This window comes from Cebidichthys violaceus, unplaced genomic scaffold (assembly GCF_023349555.1).
Source record: "Cebidichthys violaceus isolate CVI_PGR_0920_01 unplaced genomic scaffold, fCebVio1.0.p SCAF_54, whole genome shotgun sequence".
NCBI classification, from domain to species: domain Eukaryota; kingdom Metazoa; phylum Chordata; class Actinopteri; order Perciformes; family Stichaeidae; genus Cebidichthys; species Cebidichthys violaceus.
In genome coordinates this window covers 1,480,632-1,499,074 of record NW_027176750.1, presented here as the reverse complement: position 1 = coordinate 1,499,074, position 18,443 = coordinate 1,480,632, and the positions used below count along the sequence as shown (strand labels likewise).

Sequence of the window (18,443 nt, the reverse complement as noted above, 5' to 3'; positions counted from 1 at the left end):
AGTGTAACTGGAACTAGCAGGGAATGTGTTTAAGAAACAAAACCCACAACCTGAGATAAAAAAACCCTCCTGATTCATGTGATTTTATGGCTTTTCATAATAAAATAATCACAACAAAAAAATTCTATTGAGAAATTTGTCTTCGAAAGAGACAAGCTATTGTGTTATGAAATAACCTCACTCCTTTTCTGTCTATTTAAGATGCCTGGCAGAGGTCACATCAATAGCATCTCTGTTGTTCCAGACCTGACTAATGGAGAGAAGAGAGACACAACTGTTGTTTCAGACCTCGCTAATGGAGAGACAGAGCTCTTCATTTCCTTTGAGGCCATTCTCATTGTTTAACCATCCACATCAGCCTTCAGCCCCCTCCCTCGCTCAAAGCAAAAAAAAACACATTATGTGACATTCCAGAAATAAAATAACACAAATTATTAATGAATATAGCTATCCGACGAAGCTGAATATGATAACGGTGCGAGCCATAACAGGATATCGCTCAGATGTAGGGTGGTCTCTCTCTCTCTCTCTCTCTCTTTCTCTCACAATGTGTCTTTCTCTCTCTTTCTCCCATTCAAATTCGAGGCATGCTCAAACATCTAATAGATTTTTCCACCCCGGCACACAATTTACTGCTTACAGATTTAGAATTCTCTGGCTTCCGGCCAGTCAGAAGTGAATTAATGATATGAGCACATCAGCGAGGAAAAACAGCTTGTGATTCTCTCTCCTACAGGTCTGAGCATAATGAAGAAGATACTGCCATAAAGCCTCCCAGCACCACCAAAAAGAAGAGAAAAAAAACAAAAAAAAAACATACCAAAGAAGGAGAGAAAGTGGGGATGGGTGAGGGAGGCACATAATCAATACAAACACTCCATTAAATTACTTCAAAAAGGATTTTGGACAGTTTGTAGAATTAGTTCTGCGGAAAAAAAGCAGAAGGGGAAGCAAATATGTTTGAAGGGCAGAAAGTAAACAAGTGCAAACGATACAATCTGCCACATATTCTGAATGGAGGAACACAGTGTGGCGTGTCTTACAAAAGCATTCTCTCTCTCTCTGTCTGAGTCACAACATACCATTACTCTTGTAACACCGCGACACTTTTTCTTTATCTTTTCCAAGAAACCGCTTTACTCCTTCCCACGTTGCAGTCAAAACATAAAACATTTTCATGTGTGATAGTGACTCAAAGTCCCAAATATTGTTCTGTATTGTCACCAAGACAAATCAACCATGAGAAGACAGCATCTGTCTGTCTCCTTATCACCAGTTCCTGCCCGCATAAAAACATTCAGTGACGCTCTCAACAGTCTCTGAAAAGGGACAGAATCTACCCTCTACATCAAATTGAAATGTTCCGACTGAAATATTGTCGGGATATCAACTCAGGTATATGTGCCAAGCCTGGCAAACCGATTAGATGTTGCATCAGCTGGAAATACAGTCGTACTATCTCCGAGCGGGGCGAGGGTGTATGGAATCTTCAAATGCAGTGATATCGCTCCGTGCCTCACTGGCCTACTGTGCCTTTTCCAGCTCAATCAAAGCACGTTTAGCTCTGATCACATAGAGTAAAGTTCTAGTCCGTCCCAATTCCAGACAACGCTGTAATTCTGAGGACGTTCCGAGTGTGTGCACAAAAAAAAAAAAATGAAAGTAAAGTATTAGGAAGTAAAAGAGGCTTCGTTTTGTTGATGTTCATTATTGTTCCACAATACAATGCACAAAGAAAGTCCTTTTTTCACATCAGACATCTTGACATGTCATAGTAGGAAGAGCCAAGGTGTAAATAATAAAATTGATGGTGTCTGAATTCCTTTTAGCTGCTTTGATTTCAGGTTCCTGGTACGGTGCATGATCGCTCACTGTCAAAACGTGGAACACCTGAGTAGCCATCGTTATGTTATTTTAACATGACAAGTGTCAAAGGCAACAAAACGGCCAAGCTCAAGAGGTTGTTTACATAGCAATGACGTAACGTAGCACTGAGAATTGGCTAACCGAATTTCATTAGGTGGAAGGGCAAGGGGCGGAACAAAAGCACGTGATTGGTTGACATTTCAACGCGTCTTTGAAGCGCTGAACAAAAAGGTGAGACCAGCTCAACTTTGGCTTGTAGAGCATCACACCCATCATAAAATGCTAACCGCAAACTTGTTCAACAATATACCGTATAGAATTAGTATGTAGTATGGAATTTGGTCAGTTAGGTCAGTTATTGAGGATTATAGGAGGTGAATGCTATAACGTCATTCATTTTAAGTACAACTTCAAATACATCGTGTCGCATTTACCTCTGAACGCTGATGTAGCAGCCAGTTTTACTTGTCATTGCAGGGTAAACACAGGTGTTATTAACAACATTAATTATGGCCCTGTTGAATTTAGGCGAGCCACTGTGCCTGTTCACTGCTCACTGGAATAGCTGTGACACACTGAATAAAATGGGACCATAATTCATTGTATCAATTACACCTGTGTTTACCCTGCATGTCAGAAGGGCTGCTGTGAAAGGGGCCTATTGGATGGATATAATCAATCAAAGCGTATTTCATAGAATAAAGAAGCTGCATGAATAACATGCCTTTCCTCGAAAAACGAATAACCTGAATGACCTTAACTACCATCCCTAACAGTTTTAATATGCAGCACTGCAGTAGACATCTAATATCAGACAGTCATAAGTCCGATCATAATATTTTTGTAATTGTATGGCGTCGTTTAATTACATTTTCAAAAGGTGCTGCAGCACAAAAATAGCATTAAAAGTCGAGGGGAGGGGTGTCTGCTTTGGTAATACACTGTATATTTTCTCTCGCCTGCACGGATACACGGGTTGTTTTCTCAGACAGCCCTGATCCCCACAGCGCTGAGGGATGAACCAGTTACTGATGATGCCACAGGTGAGGTGCAGGAGTCAGGAACACCATCTATGTTCTTTGAATGCATGGAGTCACAAGCTTTGACCTTATATAATCCTCCACATCATCTCAGCTCACTATCTGCTCACTGGCTTCTGCGCTAAAGGCTTGAATTGAAGAAAGACAAGACAGAAACCCTATTGAGCTATTTTGTGAGCAAGAGCAATCTTATTTTTTATTTTTATTTTATTTATTTAATTCTCCTTCGACAGCTCTCTGTTTCTTCTGGCTAAAGCCAACAAACTGTATCAGCAGATACAGCTCTCAGACGCTCGGCCTCGTAGTATACGAGCAGAAACCAATTTCGGCAGGCAGCAATGAAAAAAAAAGAAAAAAAGAATCAGGCCAGTTCTCTGGGGAGAGATAGTGGGGCAGAATGTAAACTTCCCTGGCAAGTCATCCCATGTGGATTGAACAGTAAAAAGAAGCTCTAATGCTCAGTCCAATACAAGATAAACTGAGTGGACAGTTTGCCTTACCTGATTAAGTGAATCACATTACAGATTATGTAAAGACTGCAAAGTACAATACATCACTCTTCATGCACTCGAAGAATTATTTGAGTGATGAGATTATTGGCCTTGGTTTACTGTATGTGGGAAACTACACTGTTTGTAAGGTGATTAATGTCCTTTGTGTTACATGCAGGCCAAAAGGAGACAGATTGTTATGTTTTTAGCTCATGGAGATCCTTGAAAAACGCTGCATACTAAAATCAACATTTTGTAAACTCTTTTCATCCTTTAGCTTAGAGTTAGATGATACCACTCTCATGTTTGTAAGGTAAATAAGAGGCTGCAGCAAGCAGTCGGTTAGCCTATAGCACAAAGACTGGAAACAGATAGCCTGGCTCTGTGGCAACAACACAGTGACAACAAGAGGAAGACGTTACGGAACTCAGCCAAGAAATAGTCCACCACATTTTGTAGAGATTAAACAAACAGGATGTTAATTTGTGAGCACTAAAATTGATAGGACAGAGCCACGCTAACGGTTTCCCCCCCATTTACAGTCTTCATGCTAAGCTAAGCTAAGCTAATTGGTTGCAAGCAGTATCATCATATGTGCAGTACAGACATTAGAGTGATCTCAATGTTCTTGTCTAAATCACAGCAGGAACAGACTGACGCTTTGTTTCTTTAATTGTTCTTTTTCTTTCAGTTTTAAAAGGCGTATGGGAACATTACGTCATTCTCAAGGTCCTCTTATTCCTGGTCAGCCGCACTTTTAAAACACTGCATTTCAAAGCCTGGCGAAAGCTGCAATTTGAATTATCATACCAATCATGTCTCTGCCTCACAGGTTTTAGAGTCACAGCTGTCGATGCTGCAGGACAGCAGCAAAGGTCACTTGTTTCTCTAATTAATTAATTTACTTTGGTTTCATCCTTTATGCATTTCTGAAGACAGAATGGAGCTTTGTTCACTTACCAAACCATATTGCTCTATGTGTGCGATGCAGATCAGGGAAAATATAAGTGTCATTTTGATATTTCAGACAGATTTGTCTTTCAATATTTTTTATATGTTGACTGTGAGACAAAAATATATAACAGTGCATTTAATTCACATTGGCAGCGCGCCAGGAAAAGTTAGGATATGCACTGAAAAAAAAAAAAAGAACGGTTTCCCTTGATAACAATGGCACATTTTATTGCTCTTTAGCTCACAATGTTTTTCTGTGCAGCCTGTGGTATTGCTGCAGTATCCTGTTATGGGGAACAATCCAATTCCTCTGACATAGTTACAGATCAGACCAAGAATAACAATCAGCAAATACATCATTCAAGTAAAAAGAGCGAGCAGCCACTTCTGTTTATAAATACAATCCAAAAAAGAGCATATAGCTGTATCACAAAAAGTCAGTTTAGTCAATGAGCCAATATTACACAGAATTACAGACATTCAGCTACAAGATGCTTTTATATCTGATCTGCTGCTGGGGCATGAATATTTCATTTCGGTAGTCAGCAGCATTGCAGTGGCATATTTCATATTTCTATGCAAACCCTTGCTCAGAGTAACGTGCATTTGCATTTGAAGAATAAGTAATATCTCACACTCTCTCCCAAACTCTCCGCATCGCTCATATTGTTAGACTGTCAACAACAGCCACGCCAAAGACGTAGTGAACAAACAAACAAATGGATAAGTGAGTGCACACCACTGATTGTCGGTGTGTAGCATGTGTTCATGTGTCCATCTATGTGTGTGTGCCTGTGTGTGTGTGTGTGTGTGTGCCTGTGTGTGTGTCTCTGGTGCCCTGCCAGAGTCTGAGCCCGTTCTGCTGAGTGGGCAGATTCTCTGGCGGAGTGTCCCATCGGAGTGACAAGTGCATTTAGAAACAGCCTGATGGAGTCATTAACGGCAGCGCTGCTCATTAGCAACACACACACACACACACACACACACACACACACACACACACGTACACATTCACACACACACACACACACACACACACACACACACACACACACACACACACACAACCCCTCAGTAGCAATAGCGTCATTGTCCGGTTATTACACAGACAATAGATAAATCTATAAAACCTGGACGAAACAGCACATTTATAGAAAACCCTGATATGGAACATAATATCATTTAAGAAGCAGGCTGACACATCTATTTGTGAAAGCAAGCAATCACACACACACACACACACACACACACACACACACACACACACACACACACAAGCACAAGCAAACTGTATTGATTACTGGAATAACAACAAAGCATCCATTATTGATCCTCTTGTCCTTTTTGTGTATGAGATTCAAGCAATATCGAGTAATCAAGGGCATTACAGCATCACACAGAAACACACCACAGCTTCTCTTCCTGGAAGATCGGGAGCAGAAAACAGTCCAGGACTCATCAATAAACCACTCTTTTCTGAAAAAAAAGGCTCATGTTTTCAAGCCTATAACAGTTTCACTTCCACAAAGGCTTTAGGCATAAAATGATTATGAAAAATGAATTAATTGAGGATTAAATTCCTGGCTTAAATCAGCAGGATACATACATATAATCTGACAAGACATGATGGTATTTCTAGCATGTTTGCTAAGCTACATTATACCATTATAATCAGTATTAGGCATTACATCACAGCCATGTGAGAGAGAAAGGCAAATAACTGGGAAGCAGCTTCAAGGGGAACATTATGTTCTTTCTGATTATTAGGCTCAAATGCCAGAGTTTCCTATTTGCATCGGATGAATCATCCACAGGGACATCCAGCTTTATGTTGGGCCTGATTCATAGGAAATGCTGACGTGAGACTCAAAGAGCCCGGTGCAAGAATCAAACAATCACCAACACTTAATGGCACCGTATACATGATGGATACGCCAGACAACCATTCAGACACAAACAGCAATGATCCTTGAAGCTCCAGAGATACACAGCCAATTACGATCTGAACTGATGGATAAGACGGCGTCGGAGGAGCCGTAGACTGCAGTTTGATGTGACTCAATTATTTAAAAACATTACCAGCTGAATTATGTGATATTTGCAATGCTGCCTTTGTTGTTGTCGCACTCTAAAAAGAGCTGTTATACTGTAGGATAATAATGCGTTGGCAAACACGCTGCCATTACCTCTATCCTGCCTCTATTAGCGTGATTCTCAGCTCATTATATCGGGAGGAATTCCAACTACACACTGATGAATTACTGCAGTCAAGACAACACTTGTTAAACCAACCAAAGGACAATAAACATAAGCTGATTTATGGTGGAGACGGGACACAAATACAGAAACATTCAACACAGCAGCTCAGAGAAATTGTAAATTCTGCAGTAACCTTTATGAATAAAGAAATGCTAAAAAAAAACAACCTCAAAAACGGCAAAACAAATTGAGGTTTCTGCTGACGCTCACCAAGCTGTGCCCTCTCCCGCTGGACATCCTTGAAGTTGAGTCCGCTGGTCAGGGTGCTCTCCCGGTAGCGGTGGAGGGCCTCCCGCCTCCCGTTGGTCCCCAGCTCCCGCAGCACAGAGGGTTTGAGAGGCTCGGCCTTCAGACAGTGGGTCCATCCTGAGAAGTCTGGTACCGTCCACTTCACCAAGTCCTCCAGCCGCACAATCACCTTCTCAGACACTGCAATTACCTCGTGCTGTAAGGAAGGTGGGGAAGAATCCCAATTACAATCAGCGCATATAGGGAGTTGAATGCAACTATGTCAAGGTCATGGATTATTTCATTTTGACACAATTTTACGACTCTGTTTGAAACAGTTTTGTTGCACAGACACGTAAATATTTCAAAAACAGCACATCGGCATGAAATCTATTTTGCTCTGTAAATAATTGCACAAACAATTTGGGATTAAAAGAATACACTTTTGAACTTTCTCTACTACATTAGTGCCAACATGCCATTTTGAGCATACATTTTTATATTTGTCCATTTCTTTTCAGTATTTGTTAAACTCACAAAGCGTCCCTGACATTTTCAGTTCCATAAATCCTCCGCTTGAACAAATAAACAGTGAGTTTTGACATTAGACTTGACCCTTTGTTGCTTAAACATACATATTGCTTTCAAATGATTTGTGCCTTTACTCTCGTTTTAAACAACTTCTGGATACATTCTTAGTATTTCTTTTTGACTTGTCTTGATTTGTGCCATTTTAAAATATACCAAGTCTCTGAATTTTAGAGCCTTTAATTCAATAAACAGTGGGTTAGGTGATGTGTAATGAGTAGTTTTGTTTACAATTATAGCTCTGCTTTGAAATACAAAACATGCATTGGCCTTATGTGTGTTTCTCCATACTTCCACTGAGTTTGTAACAGTGGGGAAAGAAGTATGCAAAGCCTTTACTTAACTAGAAGTAGAAATACCATAGTCTAAAAATACCTCCTCTGAATTTAAAATCTTTGCTTAAGTAAAAGTACAGAAGTGATATCAGCAAAATAGTAGTCATTATGAAGAATGGCTCACACGTGTTATTTTAGTATATCATATTGTTCTTTTTTTGTCACTAAATAATACATTTTAATGTTTCAGAGTTTGTCAATGTGGAATACATTTTTGATGCTTAACTTTATGTATACTACTTGTTGGAGTAATGGTATACTACTGCATCATACCATATTTTTTCATGTAAAATCTTAATCAGCAAAGTAGGAACTATAAGTGTCAAAAATGCAGTGGAATAAATAGTACATTAGTTCCCTCTAAAATGCAGAAGTAGAACTAGTATATAGTTCAAAAAATACATAAGTCCATTTCTTGAGTAAATGTACTTTGTTACATTCCACCACTGGCAAGTAATGTGGGGGTATAAAATGAACATAATCAGGGTGAAAATAACAGGATTAAAATAGGGATTAACATCAGAATCAGAAGCTAGTAGAAGTAACAGGACGAACAACAGGACGTCCTTATTTATCAACTAAATTGATGCGTAAGTCGAGTAGCATTACGGCTGTGGATGCACATTAATGTAAGTAAATTACTGCACCATGAATATGGATGATGTGGATGATTGCTGAATTGAATTTATGCCAGCAGTTAAATCAATGTCAACGGGGACGTAGATGTTTTTAGACTTTTTGATTAGCATTTAGGAAGTCAGGCTGCCGATGTTCACCGTGAATGTTGAGCTTTTTATGCTTTTAACACAGCGGCTGTGATTACACCTTGACAGTGCAGAGAAGCAGAGGAAATGTAATTTGTTAGAGTGAGAGTGTAATGATTGAACAGGAGAAAGCTGTGAGCCAGTGGTCTCCCTGACACACAATAAAACTAATATGACACTGTCAGAAAACTATAAATGGAAATCTATAGCTGTGATGTGCATGGCTGACACTGAGGTAAGCCTAATATAACTGTGGCGCGTTTGTGTACATACTATATTCTGTTCAGCTGGCTTACTTAATAAGGTTTGCTCTCAGTATGTGCTTCAACCTTCTTTTTTTTTTTAAGGTTGATTCAACCCCATCTAATAACTCTCATACTTGAAGAACTACAAGTCCGATGGAGAAGCAAGGAAGCGGAGATGCTTAAATGTGTTTCCATTTGAAGGGCTAATGGCTGAAGTGCTTGTTACCGACAGAGTGGAGTAGTGTGCTGGAAGATGGCTATTACAGAAACAGGGAAATCTGGAGGACAGATGTGTACAGGCAGAAATGCAGACACTCCGAGTAGGTCTCTGATGTTTACCTTGGTTATCTCCAATTTACCACGCATCTGTCTGCCTGTACACATATCCCCTCAAAGAGCCTGTATATTACTGGCATTAAAATAACATTCATTTACTTATTATTGACATATTTAATCACCGTATGCATGAATGTAGAGAGGGGGAGACGCAATAAAAGCTAAACCTTTACGATCCAATGAAATCCAAAAGGACAACTCTGCAGTAAATCCTTCCAATGTGAAGCTTAAAATGTCAAGTTTTTCTGGTCTCTTGGCATTTTAAGCTGCGTTCCCCGTGTTTTGAAAAGTTATTTCAAAGTGTTCCTTTCATTTAGTCGCCATATTATAAAAACAAACACATGAGCACATGACTTTTCAGCGTTTCAGATTCTCTCTGAGTGCTCTGTCTATACAATTACCCATATTCAGTTCTCACATCATCTGCAACTACAGGCATATCAAATCCCAACCAGTTGGAGACAGCATTTCCTTATAAAGGAAAAGCCTGCGAGGGATAGCTTGATATAGCTGTGCCTCCCTCACTAAGTAGAAACATCAAACATGGGTTTTCGGTCTTCTTATAATGAGCTGTCTTCAGCTGTCAAGTGGTGGCGGGTGGTTGTAACTGGCTTTCCATGCAATGAAAAACTGACTGCTGTTCCTACCTTCAGAAAAGCAGGCCATTTGAATAATGTAGAGCAACAGTAAATAGCATTCAGCCCGCAGCCAATAAGCACATTGTACTGTATCTCCACAGAATGCGCTACTGTAGTTTGATGCAATCTACTGACGGCACATATAGAGAGACATAACCATGAAATATCTCAGTTGAGTCCATTGGAAACAAAAATAATGTGCTGAATGTTTTGCGGCTGATGTATGAGTCAAACAGCAGTACTTCCAAGTAATTCAATAGCACACCAGAGCATACACACAGCAACAGCAAACCGTAGAAACACACAGCCATTCCCACCATATCCATCAGCTGAATGACATGCTGCCTTGTGTGAGTGTCAACAGATTCTGTTTGGGGACTTGTTCAGCTTGAGAGCAAAACACAACAGGTGAGAGCAATTCAGCAGCTGTCAACACAGTCCAGAATATAATCAGTCTATGAACGGAGCTGCAACAGGCCACATCCATTAGCTTTCTTTTACTTCACCAGCAAACTTTGCACTGGCTGAAGTCTGTGGGCTGCTGTGTGATGAAGCATGTACAGTCAGGAAACTGCATACTCGCTTGTGGTTTGCAGAAGTCATGATATTTGATTGAGAAATGTTACGGCGGATATTGAATAAGGAAATGTGCTGCATTTCCATGGAAGGGGTTTGTGAGAACCAGTTATTGAGAAACCATCACAACAACAGCATTACACCAGCCTGGTTTGCCTCTACAAAATAAAAAATAAACAGAAGAATTTCTACCAGTAATGAGAAGAAGACAAAACGGCTGTAAACAATGATTGTTTTCTTTATAGTATAATCTCTTATGATTATTATTGATTCAGTAAAAAATGAACCAAAAACACTTCATATTACTTCTTTTTGTCCAATCAACAGTCCAAAACTCAAACTATTCAATTTACAATCACATAAAATGACAATTCTATAAATCAATGAGTCAACTGACCGACAATTGATCTGCAACTGTTTTGATAGTCAATAAATTGTTTAAGTTGTATGTTTTTTTACTCAAAACTGCCAATAATTCTCTTGTTGCGACTTCTCAAGTGTGAGCATTTTCCAGCTTTCTGAGTCCATTATAATGATAAATTGAATTTCTTTGGGTTTTGGACTGTTTGGTGTAACAAAACAAGAGATTTAAAAGGCATCAACTTGGGCTTCAACTATTGTATGATTGCGGCACAAACAAATACAAATTGAAGAAAATGGAAGAAAATAATTGACAGACTGATAAACAATCAAAATAATCGTTGTAGCCATACATATTTGCTCAACAAATGACTTAAATGATCCATCTAACACTATAATTGTTGTCAATTCATTTTCTGTCAAATCAATTAATCGACTAATTCCTTCAGCACTAGACATTGCACAGATTAATCAAACCAGCAGCATTCATCAGATTTGGGGTTTCAAAGATGTGCTTTAGAAACCTGCTCTTCTGTAAATGCTGCTCATCCACACTGTCCTGTCATTTCCAGTTAGGCAGCTGATAGTTAAGCAAAGCGGCAGACACAGCCAGCAGGCCACTTGATAATATAGGTCATAGGACTGCAAGCCCCCAGCCAAGAGGTGACACTCCACATCAGCAACATACCAAAACAGCCTGGTGTCATTTCAGTGGCACTTCCTACACAGATGCATTAAGAGCATGTACACACTCTGAAATTGAATCACACACTAAACGGCTTAATGTGTTGCCAGAATTGTACCTCGGCTACGTCAATAAACGTGCACATTCTCCAACTGCTTGTTTTATGATTGAGTTAAAATGCAAGGTGACACATTAACAGCTGAATGTTACATTCCGTCTCCGTTCTTCTATCAATAATTTATGTTACTACCGCAGCAGCAAGATATCTCCAAAAACATTACGGGGTGAATTTATTGCGATGACGGCACATAATGGACTGAAAGTGGAGAAAAACAGACTTCTGCTGTGAAACTGTAGATAAGTCTGTTCCAGCAACCCGTGACTCCAGCAATCTCATTGAAATTAAAATCCATATCATTCAATTTATATGGATGCGGCGGTGCACTGGTGGCAAAACGGCACACGAGGGAAATTCCCAATTCTGTATACGGTGATCCAATTAGAAACAATTCACCCTTAAATATTCCATATCACTCTGAACAATTCCCTGCGAGAAATCCACGCCACTGTGCGCCAACAGTGAGGGAGACATTCCTGACTGTCAGCGTTCTGCGGCGGAGCGTCTCATCGCTCGGACAGGACTTTCAGCTCGGGAGTCAAGGGGTGCACGCTCCTGGTGGGTGGGTGTCTTTCTATACTGTGGGTACACACATTCACACACGCACACACACACACACACACACACACACACACACACACACACACATACATACACATACACACACAGTGCCCCTGTCATGCTGGGAAGGTTTCAGCCTGCTGCCTCAGAGAGGTCAGCACTGGAATTCCTAAGGCCAAAAGAGATTAGTAATTGAGTAATGGACATGGTGACATGGACAATGAGGAGACAGAGCAGAAGAAGGAGAGGGAACGAAAGCGGGCGAGAGAGAACCAGAATATGAAACACAATATGAGTTCATTATCTATCTCCCCTCCCCGTGACTGACCTTGGCTTCAGTGTCCCAAAACAAACTTATCTAGGAATTAAAAAGGGAGCTCTGGGGAGTAAGCCAGGGACAATTGAATTAGAATATGTTTTTTGAGACTGCCTCAAGACTATAAAGAGTTCAAGGTACAACACTTAAAAAGGTGAGAATCATTGTACATAATGTTCTGCCACTTAATGCATGCAGTTTATTCATATGCATAAACGTTGCTGTAATATCTGCAGGGGTGCTGAACTCATCTTTTATTCACTGATTCCATTAACAGATTGCGCTCACATGAGCTGGGGTGATATATGAACTTAGCATTCTTTCGCAGTGATAATGACAGGGAAAAAGGGAGAGATAACAGGAGTTTTCAAAGGTTTTCCGAAAGTGGGTGAGGCATCCATCATGTAAGGTGACACCACGAAAAAGCTGCGTCAGCTCCCTTGAATCACAGCAGCTTTGTACTCTTGTATTTTAACAAATGCATGCACAAGACAAAAAAAAAACAAAAAAACCCAGATTGAATGCTTCCACGTCTTTCTATTGAAAGACACACAAGAGAAATATTGGCTGGATTCTTAAGCAAAAGCTTCTCATCTGTGGCTGTATTCTCCTCAAAGGTTATAATAACGATCCACTGTAGCTGGGGGCACTGGAGTCATGCATCAAGGCAAATGTTTGCCTGTTCAAGTGGTTAGTCAATGACAAAGTGGAAAAAAACGGACTAAAGAGCATCAAAAGTCCCTTGACAAACTGTCCGCTGCTGTAACATATCATTACTTAGGAGGCAAAGACACAAAACAGTGTGGTGAGAAGAATCAGAAGATTGTGAAGGATGAGAATGACAACTCCTTAACCAAATGGGAAATATTAGTGGGTTTTTTTTATGGCCTTTGAAGTCCAGGGTATTCAGTTTTAAAGGTTTTAAATTACACTATCCTAAAAAGCTGGCAATAATTTACATGCTATTTCAGCAATGGTGAGGAATTCACTGGAGGGCAGTGTTCAGAGTTAATGACTTGTTCTGCGGCAGGAGGAGGCACATGCACGCAAGCTACACATGCACGCTAAAAGCCCCCCCCCCCCCACCCCCCACCACCTAAATTCCTGCTATTGTTGTGTGAATGGGGAGATTTGGTATGATGCGCGGACTGGACAAGACACGGCGGCAGTATGGATGTTCTAAAAAAGATCACTGTAAAAGCGCGCCATATCACATTTAAACTCGAGTCATTCAGCAGAACGACCTTATCCATCAAAATGCTAGTCGCATATCTAAGCCACTTACACTTAACTCAACTAGCATCCCAGATGCCTGAATTACCCATTCAGGGTTTTTCCCTCAGGAAAAATCAAAGAAGCAGCAAATGAATACAATCTAATTTCCCTACAAGCTGGCTTTCCAAGCACTGAAACACATGCATGGACTACTGCCATGTACTGAAGAAATGGCTCTGGACGCATGCCAAAGTGTTTTCCACAGCAATCAATACTGGCCTAGTGCTGCAGTCCCCAGCCTGTCAGTGTATGTGTGTGTGTGTGTGTATGAACGTGTGTGTGCGTGTGCATGTGTGTGTGTGTGAGTGAGTGAGTGTGTGTGCCAAAGCCTTGTCAGCTAGAGGGACAGAATAGAGGAGAAGAGAGGTCAGATGAAATCAGAGGTGATGATAATAGCACATTAATATAACATGATCCAGAAATATTCTCAGCAGTTGTGAATTCCCATTAAGATTGCCTTGCTGTATTTGCACTAAAGTGGGATATATAGTATTAGATAAGCATAAGTAATTAACCGCCTGAAGCAGAGAGCACAATAAGTGGGTGTTGTGTGCAGCGAGCTGTTATCTACAACAGCTCTCTCCTGAAATAAGGAGTCCAAAAACAGAAAGTATTGCAGCCGGCGAGCACACCAGCAGGAGAGGCAGGCGACTTGGAGCGAGAAGAAGTAATGTGTCACTCAATGAGTTTTAAAACACATGTGACTGTTTAGTCAGTGGCAGTTTGCAGGCACACAAATAGAGCAGAGGCCCCAAAAGAGGGTTTGTCATAATGGGTGAGCAACTCGACACAAAGCCTGTTTAAAGAGCAAGCAGAGCTCAACTGGTGGGGGTAAACACTGCTTGTCAGGCTGAGATGCAATGAAAAATAAAGCTTCCTCCACATATGGACTTAATAATTAACCCAGAATAAATAAATTACAATAACAAATCAAATAAATAAATAGATAGACTTATACAATTTCTCTGGATCTGTTCACCAACTACTCAGCAAACACAGGCCGGGAGCGCCAGGTTTATTCAATGAATCACCATTTCTATTTCCAGCCAAAGCTGACTGGATTTAAAGCTGGCTACATTTAAAAAGGAATTGACCTCCAACCCTGTGACAGAAGAAAAACAAGCACAGTAGGTCATGGGTTGGTTCCTCTTGTCACTGCACAGCACAGCAAAACATGGCGACACAGCGCAGGAGAGGCTGAGAGCAAACAAATACCTGAGAAACAACCAGGAAATTACATCATACCTCAGTGCTGAAAACACAAGTGAATCAGTAATTCAATTCCAGTAAGCTGGTTCAATATAAGGCTATTCTGATGTTCTGAAAAAGTTGTGCCTTTGGGTGTTTGGGGGATATTGTGCTTCAGGCTTAAGATAATACCGTATGAGACGTGATCTCACAGAGAAAAGGAGAAACACAGCCCGGGTTGTTTACACATCAAATGTTAAACGCTGCTTCTGTTTTATGTGTGAAAATATTCAAAAGTCAAACTAAGAATAAATGTCACGAGGCTCAATGACACCAAGTTGTGGCTTTACCTCATGATGTGCACTTTTAGCACTGAAACCTTGTGAAAATAGCACACTTCCTGAGAGCTGTATGTTATCAAGTTCATATCTGAGTAACCATAACCATAGGCTAATTTGAACTCCTGATTTTCAGCCAGTCAATTACAGATTCACAGGGTAACTCCACAGCCATTAATCTGTCTTCATACGCTGCCAGAGTCCTGAAGAAAAATGACTAATGTGAGCTTTATAAACTCCACTTCCCTACATGAACTCCTCTCTAGTGTTTACGTTTTAAAAAACAAGTCATCTTTTCACACATTCATCACTCAGGCGTGCAATTTTAACAGCCAGTGAGTTTTAATGTCACATCTTTTTGTGATGCTGGTTTACCCTTCATGTTTGTTTTCTGGATTATGGGTTGCATCTGTAAACGCTCCTCGCTGACTCACACAGTGCAGATTACTGTTATGGGGCAAAGTCAGCGAGAATCTGAATGGTCTCAGTGAAGGTCATAAACTGACTTGAAGTTGTCAGGGCAATTTCCGCTGTGTAATACAGTAAGTAGTCCGATTTGCTGAGAGCAGGAGGCTCGACAAGCCCTTTAATTGAGATCAGCCGGCAGACACCTACACTGCACTTAAAACATATCATCCTCAATTTATAATACTTCATAGTCTAGTTTATTCTATTACAAGACTGCAACTTCAAAGCATGTGCATGTGTCTCTGGTGCATGCAGGATGGCGTGCTGTGATGCAAGTTGCTGCATAATTCATGCAGGGAGATAGCTTGTATTCCTCTTATGCTTGTACTCTGTTATTAAAAACACAAACTACAGCAGCTGCGTTTCCTCTTGAATCCTTCAGTGTTTCCTTGAATTCTTTGAGATTTGATTTGCGTCGGCACTGCAGCCCTTCTGGTAGTTAATGTAATATTTTCCAGATAAACCCAAATGGACTGGAATGTAAGCACTTTGAAATGCAAATAAGTCTTTGGGTAAGGGGCGGAGCTGACATGTCGTTGCGCAACTGTGGCCTTGGAATCGGCGGCGCATGCACTCAAAGTAATTACTAAATAATTGCAGCGTGTTAAAGGCTAAAGCGAGGGGGCTTCAGGAGATGATACCCGTTCATAGAAGAAGTCTGCCACAAAGATGATAGCTTGTCTAAGCGACAGCCCATAAATAGCCACCTTTCTCATGAAAGGGAAATGCGATAGCCACTCTATTACTCAAGAGGAAAGAATGTAAGTAAACCATCAGCGGAAGAGTGGAGTACAAACACGGCTTTGTCCCTCCCTATAAACAATATAACAGCAGCAGAGAATAATTTCCATCCAGCCGCAAGTGATCACAAGCAGAGAGTAGTAATTAAAGTGCTGTAGTCGCTGCTTGAGGAATATCGGCGGGGAAAACAGCACAGCATTTGTTTTAACAGCCGATGAGAAGAACCCTCGATATCTGAGTAATGCCATTCAGTGCAACGATGTAACCGGATCACAAGCGCCACATATGGCCACAGTCAATCATAACTATTCCCTTTCTGTGCCAACAACAGCGTAATGTAACGCGGAGGCGTTTTAAGTGCTGCCTCATATGTGAACTGACAATATCAACATTGTTGAGGATGGAAATGTCCACATGGAAAAAATATGCAAAACGCGGAGTAGTTAAAAAAAAACGTGTCAGCGCTGGCTGTGTGCTCCGCCACGCTTTATGACTCGCTCTGCCTCTTTCAACATCAGGCGGCATTACAAAATATCTAATAACTATCGTACCGAACGATCTGAGCCAGGTTGACCCCATGTGTTCATTACCGTTTCGCAATTTCCGCCCATATGTCAGTATTTGACACGGTTTACCAAGAAATGAAATGACAGAGCCTAAGCGCAGGATTCTTGCGGATTTTCCCCTTTATAACACAATTAACCCCATAGAGCGCAGCAGCAGCCTTATTGAGCGCAGCTGGACAAGTGCACATTCAGCAGTTGACACCACAATAGGCAAATAGGTTAAAGTAAAACTAGGGAACAAATACAACACATAGTAGGTCAATCATTTAGCTGCTCGGGCACATCAATGTCAGTATTGATGCACTCGTGTATGCGAATGTCTGCCACCGGAGACCAAACATCCACTGCCAACTCTTAATGCAGAAAAGAGGCTGTTTAATAAAATACTCGCGAACAAGATAGCGTACAGAGAATAAACACGTTGTAACACCAACCATTCCTAATTACCCATTATGAATTAATAGTCCTACCTCTCCATGAATGCCTGTCCGTCCCTGGGGAGTATCCTCGGGTAGAAAATAAAGTTTGGAGCTTGATAAAAGTTGCTTGCTTGTTCTTTCTTCCCAGAGCAGCTGAAGCTCCGCTATGCAAATAGGATCCTCCGGTTTACATCTGACGAAGAAAAAGTCTCCGAGAGACAGAATCCTTGGTTTGCCGTCCCGGTGAAATTTAAAGGCTTTATAGAATATATATGGTCCATGTAAACCGCAAGACGAGCCCACCCACTGTAGAGGAAACACAAACAGAGAAATTAATGAATGGCTTATCAACTCATTTGGTAAACAAATCGCGCCTAAGTGGACACAAACGTTTCAAACATCCCTGCGTAATTACGCACGGTTGGCAAATATCACATAAGGACATCTCAGTTTCCTGCACATAATTAGTATCATGTAACTATTTTTAATGTTCAACATATGACACAGATGTGGTCATGCTAAAGGCAATGTGGCAAACTTTTGTGGATTAGGCACGTGAGTACATCTTACAGTAAATGGCGATTAGCGCAATGCGAAAATAAAATAAATAGACGGTTGATAACAAACGTTACCTTCAGTGAGTTCGGCTCCATCTCGACGTTATGAATTGATTAAACTCAACACGCTCTCCAAACTTGCTGGCTTGAATGGATCGCGAAGGTCCTGTAAGGGACACATTTCTGTAGAGTTTAAAACATCGTGTATAAGTCGATTAAGAGTGCTGCAAAAATACGTTTTGTGGTAAATGTACTGCATGATATACTGGGAAAGTATGTGTATTTATTTATATCAGTAAATATTAGACCGTGATTTTTTGGGCGAATTTCTATTAAGCGTAATCACGTGTTCAGACATAAATATTGACATATAATCATACACACAAATAATTTTCAAACATCAGTAGATGGTAGTTGTATTTAAAAATACTAAATACCGTTTTCAGGAAATTATCTGCCCATAGAAGCATAATTTGTGCTCATATACCGCGTTTATGGGCTTTTCTGAGACCTTGTGTCTTCCAGGACTTC

General features: G+C 40.6%; 1 protein-coding gene across 1 annotated transcript in view; it reads right to left on the bottom strand.

The window, feature by feature from the left end:
- The window catches only part of arid5b (AT-rich interaction domain 5B), a 72,926-nt gene extending 54,918 nt beyond the window's left edge, over nucleotides 1-18,008 (bottom strand). The window contains exons 1-3 of the mRNA XM_068731873.1: nucleotides 17,988-18,008; nucleotides 17,407-17,661; nucleotides 6,821-7,055 (exon numbers count right to left, since the gene is read on the bottom strand). Coding sequence (XP_068587974.1) covers nucleotides 6,821-7,055; nucleotides 17,407-17,661; nucleotides 17,988-18,008 — 511 coding nt within the window. The remainder of the gene's footprint in view (nucleotides 1-6,820; nucleotides 7,056-17,406; nucleotides 17,662-17,987) is intronic.
- Nucleotides 18,009-18,443: the final 435 nt, after the last annotated feature.